The sequence below is a fragment of the Mustela erminea genome, chromosome 12 (genome assembly GCF_009829155.1).
Source record: "Mustela erminea isolate mMusErm1 chromosome 12, mMusErm1.Pri, whole genome shotgun sequence".
Lineage (NCBI taxonomy): Eukaryota > Metazoa > Chordata > Mammalia > Carnivora > Mustelidae > Mustela > Mustela erminea.
The window spans coordinates 34,119,018-34,129,945 of NC_045625.1; the positions used below are offsets into that span (position 1 = coordinate 34,119,018).

The 10,928-nt window shown below is 58.0% G+C and overlaps 1 protein-coding gene across 1 annotated transcript; it reads right to left on the minus strand.

Moving 5' to 3' along the window:
• Positions 1–241: 241 nt before the first annotated feature.
• Positions 242–9,863, minus strand: GRHPR (glyoxylate and hydroxypyruvate reductase). Its single transcript, XM_032306823.1, has 9 exons — positions 9,705–9,863; positions 7,940–8,070; positions 6,864–6,936; positions 6,194–6,310; positions 4,839–4,927; positions 3,583–3,687; positions 2,765–2,900; positions 1,357–1,487; positions 242–578 (listed from the first exon to the last, which is right to left on the minus strand). Exons 1-9 carry the CDS (start codon positions 9,785–9,787, stop codon positions 457–459), a joined length of 987 nt encoding a protein of 328 aa, XP_032162714.1. The 5' UTR covers positions 9,788–9,863; the 3' UTR covers positions 242–456.
• Positions 9,864–10,928: the final 1,065 nt, after the last annotated feature.

Sequence of the window (10,928 nt, forward strand, 5' to 3'; positions counted from 1 at the left end):
GGCCATGTATATTAATTGGATGGTCTAGATAGCAAGTGCCATGGTCACCACTGGGCCACGGTTGTCCCATCCCCGGTGAGGGACAAGTGAAGGAGTCGAGGAGGACATGAGGGATAAGGTGGTTTGGATGGGTTCTAATAGCTCACATGCTGGCACGGGTTGCGGGGGAGGGTTGGGGGCAGAGCAGAGCCCACACATCACCAGATGCCCTTGTTAGCTTCTCCCAGTTACGGGCCCACACTGTCTCAGAGAATTATTTAATAGGATCACATACTTTTGGCTCAGATGTTTCCAACCACAAAAGCAGCAAGCCTGTGTATCAGCACCAGTCTTCCTTCTGCAGGATCAGAACAGATCAGACTTTTCCCTTGGCTCCCGTCCTATGGGTCCAGATCAAGCTTCCGCTGACAGACTCCAGGGACACAGTGGGCCTCCTGACCCTCAGCGGCTCCTGTCCTACAGCTTGAGCTCCCTGGGCATCGGCTCCCCTCGCAGGCCAGCCAGCAAGTTGTTAGCTGCCAACAAGGACATGGTATTTCGGGTTCCATAGGTGGCGCTACCAATGTGGGGCAGGATCACTGGAAAGGGGAGGAACAGAGGGAGGTAAGGGTGTTTCCAGAGTCTTAAAGTGGGCCCTGTTTTCCTGACCAGGGGTTGTCAGTGAGAATAAAGAGAACCTGCTTAGTGCTCTTTGATTTGGCCACTGTCCTTATGCGCTCCACTCCTATGGGGCTGAGGGTCAGGGGAATGATACAGGGACTTGGGGCTACTGAAACCCAGATACGAGTGAGGTCACTTGTCCCCAAAGAGCACCTTTCAAAAGCAGTATCCAGGGCACTGAGCTGAAGTGCTGGGCCTGCGGGGATGGGACGGTTTTCCCAGCTGTGGGCAACAGCCCAGACATAAGCGCCAATGTTCCTCCTTTCAGCCTGGTGAGGACGGTGGGGACAGCGGAATTTCCAAGGGCTATAATAATGGGGGCATTCCCCATGGACAGGCAGCTAAGGACCTCCATCCCAGAGTGTACACAAAAGACAGGGACTGGCTCAGCCCCTATAGCAGTCTGGAGACGGCACACTAGCTCCCTGGGGAGACAGAACTTAATATAAAGAGCTGTTAACCAGGTAGAGTAGCTGGGGAGGCTAAGAAGCATCCAGGTGTGATCCTCAGCCCCACAGCATCAGTGCTTAGGATGCCCCGCCCCGTGTGCGGTGTCACTAACAGCCTCAGTATCTCCCGTCCGCCTGTGTCCCCGTGCTTGGTGCCGCTCACGGCAGCTCTGCACCCAGCACCTCCAGACCACCTCTAACTCCCTCGGGCCCGGGTGACTCCGCATCGGGAAATCACAGTTCTCACCGCAGTTCTTCAGGGTCAGGAGCGGGTGGTCTGTGGGCAGCGGTTCCGGGGTCGTCACATCCAGCCCAGCAGCCGCAATCTGCCCGCTAGTCAAGGCCTCGTACAGGTCGTCCTGGTTCACGACTTCTCCCCTGGGAAGGACAGTGGTGCCTTGGCTGCCCCCAAGCTCCCTCCCCGCAGGCTGCCTCTACGGCAGAACCACCCACGGAATGGATTTCCCCACGGGACCAGGCACTGACTCTTAAAGCAGAAAGTCTGATAAGCTACTTCTTTACAGTAAGTCTGTACAGAAACACTGAGAAGCCTAGCCCTACCACTTGGTAGCTATGTGTCCTTGGGCCAGGGTGTAACCTGCCTCTGTAACGGGGAGAATATACCCCACTCCTAGGCGTGCTGGGAGGATGAGAGCTTACCGACCCACTAGTGCTGGAACAGGGCCTCCGATCTGCATCAGTGTGGGGCCCTGTCCAGGGGTGTCTGCCTGAGAACGCGCAGGAACCATGGCATCGAGTTGTCCTACATCCGAGTCAGCAGCCCTCCCTCCTGTGACTGAGCCACTGAATTGTCACTAACGATTGGCTCAAGACTTCATGCTGCACCCAAAGTAATATTTGTGCAGTCAGCAACAATGCACAGGACCCCGCCCAGTCCTGGGTTCATGCAGGTGTTCTGCACACGGAGACTGAGACATGCTCAGTAAGCACGAGCCCTGTACCCCCGCATGTTTCACGCCCCCTCCAGGTCACCTCCTTTGTGGCTAGATATTCATAAGTACAGGGGCCTCTGGAGTGACATGAGGGGGACCCCATGAAATCCCTTCATTTGCCTTTACTTGCCTCCAAACTGACTTAAGCAGGTTCAAAGGGCACCAACCAGGCTGTGTCTGGAGCGGCAGAAAGGGGAGGTCTGCCTCCGTAACATGCCCAGTGGCCTGAAGGCACCCTGGGGACACTGTGGTAAACCGAATTAAGTTGGGTTTGAGTCTATCTTTCCAGAAGCACCAAGGTTCAAGCTGTCACTAACTCAGGCCCAGACTTAGTGTATGGGTGGTTGGCCTCCAAAGGGCTGCTAAGATCGTTACGCCCAACTCTTCGCAGTAGAGAACACAGGTTGCCTGAGGTTGGCTGGTAACTCGTTGCTATCATGCCTCCACTCCTCGAACCAAGTCTGCCACATGCTACTGCCGGACCGACAAGCCACACCTGCTCTGTGGTGACTCCTCCCAGCCCAGGGCACTCTCTGGTGGCCTTTACTGGACTTCTGAGCTGGGTCTGGCTGATGGGTCGGTTTAGAGAGGGGGAGGCTCCACCCAAGGTGTCACGGACAACCCACGGGGATCACGGCAGCAGGGACAGCCCCCCTCTATGCTTTCTCGGGGCCCCAGGGAGCTTGGGCAGCCGCAGTGAACCTGCTGATGTTGACAAACACGGCTGTGCTCTTCATCTGCTGGAAGAAGTCCTTGTTGCAGAGCCCCTTGGTTGCAGGGGTTAAGGAGCAGGCCACGATGATGAAATCAGACTCAGCGGCCAGCCTGGGGGTGGACACTGGGGAAGGGCAGGGCTCCATGAGACGCCAAGTCCCAGGATGGAGACAGCAAAAGGATGGGAGACCAGAGCCTCGCCTCCCCCTGCCAAACTCCCAAGATGCTTCCTGAAGGCCTTGCGTCCCCGCAAAACCTCTGATAACTATCCCTCCTGGTGGGCTCCTGGTATACTGCATCATTTATCCAGCCTTCTGGTCTTATAGATGGGGAAACTAAGGCCAGAGAGGGGCGGGAAGGCCCCAGTGTGCCAAGGGGGTGAGGAATGGCTAAAATCCAGCTGCCCTCTGCTCACAACACTATGCCCCCTGACAGGGGGCTAGATCCATGGGACACAAGGCTGGGGAACAGTGCTCACCGGTTTATTAGAGAAACTGGGTGTCAAAGCTCCCAGCAATCCCTTATATCTGTCACCATCCCTGGTGCTCTGCCCAGGCAGGGAAAGTGGTGACAAGGAACTCTGAGAGACAGGAAGCCTGGAGAGCCCTCAGGCACAGTGAGAACTCCCTGTGTGGCCTGGGTGTATCCCTGCGCTCTCTGACCGGGCCCCAGTTAGCTAGGTTAGCTAGTACCTGAGCGACACCACGGGCCCCAGCTACACCTGCCCAAGATGCTGCCGCTACGGAAACAGACACCCCTCTACTGGGCTCAGATGGGGCTCCTGCGGAAATAAAGGTTTTACTTACCAAACTCGGCCTGGAATTCTGCAGCTTCTTGAGGCCTGGGCTGGCGCCCCGTGTACAGGAATCTTTGGACGCCAAATGGCTTCAGACGCCGAGCAATGGCCTGGCCTGGAGGCAAAGAGAGTCCTGGCTTGTCCCCAACCCCTCAGAGGGCAGGAGCAGAACTCAGCAGCTCCAGGGACAGAGAGTCCCTGGGGTGGGAGGGGGTGTCCTTCCATCAGCACACTTCTGACTTTAACTGGTCCTGTCCCAGTGTAGCCAGCCCCCCAGAGGCCCATGCTGCCCTTGGGGGGCCATGTGACAGCCCTTCAGAGACCTGGAGACAGCACCAGAGCTCCTCTGTGGCTATGACTTGGCCCTGGGTACCATGAGAGCCATTTGCTAACCATCCCTGAGAACTGGACCTGGCACCCCAAGAGTAGTCTGACAAAGCAGTCCCCTCCCTCCTTCTGGACTGTTTGCTTTTATTAACGCAGCCCAGGACTTCTTAGGACTTCTTCTTAGGACTTAGGACTTTCCAGTGGCATGCCAACTCACCCCAAAGCTTTTAAGACATTGTCACATGTCCTGCTCGAAAGACAGGCTTGGGTTGCTGGGTTTCCAGAATCAGAATGTGTCCCAAAGCTGGTGGGTTCCTCCAAGCAACTCTCCAGCGGGAGAGGCACTGCTAGCTGGCCGGACTGTCCATCCTCTCCACCCTCACCCTCGCCTCTGGACCAGGAAGATGCCGGAGAACCACAGACAGCTGCCTGGCTGAGCTCAAGCCTTCAGGCCAGACTTCTCCAAGCAGGGACCCCTGGGAGAAAACTAGCTCTGGCCCTTCTGCAGAATCACAGGTAAGCTCTGCCCCCAGATCCTCTGGTTCCCAAGTTAAAGCTTTACAAGCAAAATGCCTTCCGGCAGGCTTGGGGGAGCTCGAGCCTTGAGGAAGCCCTCCTCAAGGCCCCAACCCAGCCATTACTGCTTTCCTCCATTCTGTATGGAGCTGTGACCATAAAGAATCCCGACTCAACATGCTTCCATCACCTAGCAAGTTCTTAAGGAACTCTTGCTTTCATTTCTTTTATTTTTTGCTTTTGCCTGTGTTTTAGGAAGCGGGGTCTGTCCATTAGATGTCCCTACTGCATGCAAAGTGCACTGGGAACAGCCCAGGGTGGCCACTCTTTCCAAACAATGGTCGACACCCAGACCCCGGGCACCAGAGACACAGGCGACACCAAGGTTGCTGGGGTGGGCCAGTGGGAAGTTGGGGGCCTCACCGATGCGCCCCAGCCCGATGATGCCCACGGTGCTCTGCGTGAGTCCATAGCCACACATCCACAGGGGTTTCCACGAGCTCCAGCCACCGCTGTGGGGAGGGGAGGGAGGAGGTCAGAGCCTGGCCTCGGGCAAAGATGAAGGCTCTCTGTGAACACACAGACCCAGGACCCCCAGGCAGGGGCTGGGGCCCAAGAGGTAGAAGACTCTGCTCTCCAGCCCACAGGACAGCCCATAGCACGAGTTACACCACAGCCACTGAGCGCTGTGGATGAGCAGCTCTCGAATGACTCTTCCCTTAATGGCACTGGACGGCACAGCCTCTGAGGGCTGGGAGCGGCCTTTGAAGTTCTCATCCCATTTTGCAGATGGGGAAACTGAGACCAGCAAGGGTAGCCTCCCTGAGGTCACACCCAGCCAGGGCAGAGGTGGGAGCAGCAGGCTGTGAACTCAGGATCTGGGATTCCAAAACCAATATTCCCAGTGCCCCAGGGAAGCAACACAAAGTAAAGCCCCAGGCCCACCCCACGGCCCTGGGTGCACAGGAGGGGGACAGAGCTGCCTTAAGCCACCTCTGAGAAGGCTGCCGACTCCTGGAGCAGCACGGTGAGCAGGATATGCTGCTCTCAGTGTCTGCCTCAGCCCCAGCCCCGCCCGGGGCCTCAAACCCTGGTCCACAAGCCCCGAGGGCCTGCATGGCCCATCTGCTCACCTCCCAGCAGCTGTAGTGCCTTCCCTAAGCCTGGACGCACAGACCCAAACCCCTGATCCGAAACCCTCAGGCCAGGCATTGCAATTTTCCAATTTCAGAAAGGTTTCCTGGTGCATATTGTCTGTTCTATCCCACACCCTTGGCAGCATCTAGGGTGCTGCCTGTTATCAAACACATGGGTTTACCGGCGGCAAAGCATGAACATTCACACAGAGGGAGAGAAATAAAGGCCTTCGATGGCCTCCTGTCATTTCTGGCCAGGTCTCGCTACCAAAGGATTTGTGAATCCACTGTCAGCTTTCCGAGCTGCTGGCATTGATGCATTATGAGCGACGATGCCCACCGGCTACTTCTCAGGGAAAGCCTACACTCCATGCTCCTGCCCCTGCCCCTACTTCCTCCCCAACCGGACAGGACTGATCTGTCTCTCCCTATCCTTCTCCCTCACGATTTCCCCTCAAAGCCACCATTCACACACACGTGTCTTTAGCTCAGCTCTGCCCCTCATCAGTCTGGCTGGGTCTGTCCCTGCTCACTAGAAGAGCTCCCCCTGGGGACAGGGATCACATCCAGGCCAGGGGGACGCCAGGGCCTCAGGCACACAGCTGCCAAGCACAGCCAACTTTCCCATTGGGGTTCACTCACTTCTTCACCTCCTCCATGGCTTCTGGCAAGCGGCGACAGGTGGTGAGCAGCAGGGACATGGCAAGTTCTGCCGTGGTGTCTGTCAAGACATCTGGGGTGTAGCCCACACGGATGCCGCTACGAAGCAAAGATCTGGTGGCAACACAGGCCTCAGGCACCTTCACCAGTTTCTACCTCTGGGACCTCTCCATGCCGCCGCTTTCCTCCCTCTTTGCACTGCCCACCAGGAAGCTCCAAGCTGTAAAGGAGCACTCAGGAACCGTCTGCCCTCCTTCCGGTTCGCTTATCTCCCGCCTGGTGCAGGACACGAAGATGAAAGATCAGGGCCCCAAGTCTGGGGCAAATTACTACTTGCCCTTTCTGAATCTCCTCACTTAATGGGAGAATTAATAATAATACGAACCTTTCCTACTTCAAGGGGTTGTGGTCAAGATCAGCCACCAGGCTGAATGGGCAAGGGGCTACGTGACAGATGTAGTTACCCACAGCGTCCGACCGTTCGCGGCCTGTCGTAACTGCCCTGTGCTCACGCGGACATTCGAACGGGCAGGCCCCTCACAGTCTCACTGGGGGGCGAAGGGGGGTACGAGCAAATGAATACTCAGTGCCCTTTCCCACTCTGGGGGCCGGCCCTCTCCCCTGGCCCTTCCAGAGCGTAAGCTGCTTTTACCGCTTCTTGATTTCCTCCAAAGCCAAGTGGTCAACGCCGACAGACATGGTGCTGATGACTCTGAGATTGGATCCTGTGGTGCAGAGAGAGCATTGTTTGTATCTCTCCTCCTGGAGTCCAGCCCACACCCCCAGGGATATCACAGGGCCATCTGCTTATTTTTATTTTTTGAGAACAAGAGGAAAGGCTGATATCTCTGTTCCTGGGCTAGAATCCTAAGCAACCCTACCTGACAGACTCGACAATCCGAAGTGACTCTTCTGTGGGCAGACTCTGCGGCTCAGGGAGCAGAGGTGGCCGGCCCCAGTCACAGGCTGCCGAGTGACAGAGCTGCGGTTCGCCTCGAGGCCTCAGACACTCAGACCTCCACGCTCACCCACGGGACTGTCCCTCAGTGAGCCTCCAGCCTCCTATGACCGCCCCCTGGGGCCTTGCTGTGGACACACTGAAGTCTCCACTGAGATTTGGCTGGGGGCACGACCCTTACACACACTCTCCACGGGGCAGGGTGTGGAAAGCTCCAGGGCCAAGGCCGGGGCATGGACTGGCTCGGCACGGACTCACGCAGGCCCTCCCCATCCAGCAGCCTCGATGTCTGAGCCTTTCCTCCCAAGAGCTTTCTAGCGTGACATTTGCCCTGGTCCAGGGCTAGACCCCATGGCTGGAGCTAACACATTCTGGGTGCCTGCTGGTGCCTGGCCCTAAGCTGGGCCCTCCTGCACGATACAAATGAGCCCAGAAGAGACAGGGACTTTCTCCAGGTCATAAAGCAAGGCTGGGGCAGGGCTGGATGAGGGCCTAGGGACTCAGGCGCTCCCTCCACACTACAGTCTTTTACCTCCTAGCTCCCTCCAGGGCTTTGTGACCAGGAGGGGAGCAATGCCTGTGCCACCCGGAGCTGCACACACTTGCTTCCTCAGGACTAGTATGGCAGTGAATGCCTTCGGAACTCAGAAAGGTCCCTGCAGGCGTGTGTGAGGAGCCAGCCATGTGTGAGGAGCCAGCCGTAGAGGACTGATATGCCCTATGGGGCCAAGACGCCCTCGGAACCCTCCCCAGCCCTGCCCAGCACACACCTGCAGCATCCAGAAGCCTCTTGTCCACTCGATCAGTGAGGAGGCAAAGCAGGCCATGGGCCCCCGCCACACCTCGCTCCAGCTCCTTGGCGGGGATTGGCTCATCCGAATCCCAGTGCTCTACCTCACAGCTGAAGACACAAGAAAGACCGCTCAGAAGCAGGGCAGCACCACAGATGCCCCCAGACTCCCAGACACCCCCTGGGACTACACTCCCTCTCAGAGTGAGAACCAGTGCCTTCTGCTTGCTCCCACCTCAGCACCCCTGGGTCAAGGTCAGGCACGGGCGTCCTCAGAACTGCCTCAAGAGGGTGGCTGTAAAGGGCTGTCACAGAGTGGAGGTCACCAAGGCCTGACAAGAGCCTGGACTAAAAGGAGAAAGTCATGGGGACAGCTCTCAGCTCAAAGCAAGGAAGAACCTGATCTCCCTCACAGGAGGCCTCATGGTCAGTGGGGAGCCCCGGTTTGAGGTGGGCCATTCCTGCACCAGCTGAGGCTTGAACGTCCTGTCCTTGGGAGTCCATGCAACGGGAAAGTGTCCGACTTGCACCCTGCCAGGAAGGCCAAGATCAAAGCAACACAACGTGGAGGAGTTTGAGGGCACACTTCTGCCACAGTTCGTGAGCCGTGGAGGTGCTTCCAGGGTTGCTGCCCAGCCTCCCAGTCCTTGCCATGTAAATCAGTGCCCCATCACATGTGGCAACACACAGGACGGCGGCTGGTGCCTCCCAGAGCCCTTGCTGCAGCACCTGGCAGACCAAGCCTGGGCACAGGCTTCCGTGCAGCCTCCTTCCCATGGGCACAGCACTCAATGCTACAGCTGCCCTCTGCCCTCTCCCTTCCTCCTCAGTGCCTGCAACTTGGCAGGCTGGCAGCAAAGGTTTCATTACACTGAACAAAACAAACAAATCTCTTTGCATGGCCCTGGTGTCGAGCCTGGGTTCTGCCTTCTCGCTGCCGGACACTGGCAGTGCAGACCTGGAGGACACAGTGCTTCCACCGCGGTCAGACAGAGCTGAGTGTAAATCCCAGCTCGGCCACACTGCAGCTGTGACTCTGGGCAAGGCACTTAACCTCTCCCAGTTTGCTCATCTGTAAAATGGGAATTATAGGACCAACTTCAGAGTGTTGCAAGGATTAAGCATTTATGTCTATGAAGCACTTGAAAACCTAGCATATGATCTTCAGTTTAAGGGTCACAAGAAGCCCCTGCCAACTGTCCAAAGGGACCAGGCCAGTGACTGCGAAGGTCCCTGACCCTGCCAAAAGTGAGCTCTAGGTAAAGGATTAACAGTCTGGATCTTGCATCACCCTCCGCCTCCCCTCTCCCCAGGCCTTTCCATTCACCCGCACTGCACTGCACGTGCCCAGGGAAGTTGCGGGCCCTGCAAAAAGTGCCCGCAAAAAGTTGTGTCACTGCAACAGGATTGGACAAGGCTAGGCCACAGAGAACTTTCTTTAAGCCTTCCCAAACTCCATACCCGTCCAAGCCGGGCACGACTTGGCAAGGCCGGCTAAGACGCAAGCGCAGGATCCGGCTCCCTCCGGTCCTTGCGCCGCCGGGCCCTCCCCACCAAAAATAAGTGGAGTGTAAGGATGCCGCCCCCAGCCCGCCCCGGGCCGCCTGAAGACGCTGAGTCACCCTGTGTGCGGGGTGCGGGCAGTCAGGGGAAGGCTCGGGCTCCGCAGCCCCTTCCCCGACACCACCCCCGACCCCGGGCCGGGCCCGGGGACTCGGCGTGTCGCGGGGGCGCGGGGCTCTTACTCTGCTGCCCGGGCGAGCGCCGCCCAGCCTTCGGGGGGGATCCTGCGGGTGACGAACACCTTCATGAGTCTCACTGGCCTCATCCACCTGGCAGCCGCGGGACACTGACCCGGAACGCCAGACGCAGACCGGACGCCACGGAAGGCGGGGCGGGGCCTCGGAAGGGGCGGGGCTTGAGCTGGGCGAGCTGGGGAGGGAGAGGCAGCAGGGGCGGGGAGGGGTGAGGAGGGAGGTGAGTGGGGGCGATAGAGAGGGGGAAAGGTTGAGGGGGCGTTGGAGGGCAGGCAGAGGGAGCCTGTTGGCCTCGAGGAGCGGAGGCTGTGTGTGTGCAGGGAGTGGCAGTGACAGTGTGACTCTGTAGGGTGAACTGTGGAGCCCTAAGTGTGTGCCTCGTGATACTGTGTGTGCGTGATCAAGCCCTCACGGAACTGGGACTTGTTCTGGGGGGCCTTGGCCTCTGAGCACACTCACTGCCACAGAAGCTCAGGGATTGGCAGGCGTGTCTGGAGTTGGAGTTGGGGTGGGTAAAGGGGCGTCCAGGAGAGTCCTGTGTGAATATGTGTGGACGTCTGTAGGGATGCCTGTAGCTGTGGGAGCGTGTCTGTGTCTCGATTGGGGAGATGCAGTCAGGGACCATCCTAATTCCCAGGACCTAAGCGCCCCAGTGGTCCTTGCTAGGTCTGTTCCCTTATAGTCACACTGTTCCACGCAGTGGTCTTTGGTCACAGACTGGGCTCTGAGCCAGGCCTCTGCCTTATATACTCAGGAGGCCGGACCAGGGCAGTCTGAACCCAGGAATGGCCCCTTTAGTAGCTGCCACAATTCTCCCATATGAAACCCACAGTTGTGGGGGGAGTTTAATTGGTTAATTGGTTGCGGGCCACCTGGTATGAAGACTGCTGCAGGCTGGCCGGAGGGCTGCAGGCTGGAGGGCTGGAGGGCCCGGCCAGGGCCAGGGCCAGGGTGCTGGAGAGGGCCATGTGGAGTCACAGGCAGACCTGGGCTTTACAGCCCAATAATGTCCCTGGGTCTGATCCCAGCTCTGCCACTTACAAGCTGTGTCCTTCACATCATCTTTCTCAGCCTCAGTTCCTTGGTTACAGAATGGGGTAAGGAGCACGTACCTGTCAGGGTCCTTGTGATGATTAAACCAGTAACGTTGGCGGGGCCCTGAGCCATGGCAGGTCCTCACAAGCGCTGAGGCTGTGGAGGGGAGAGGTGAGG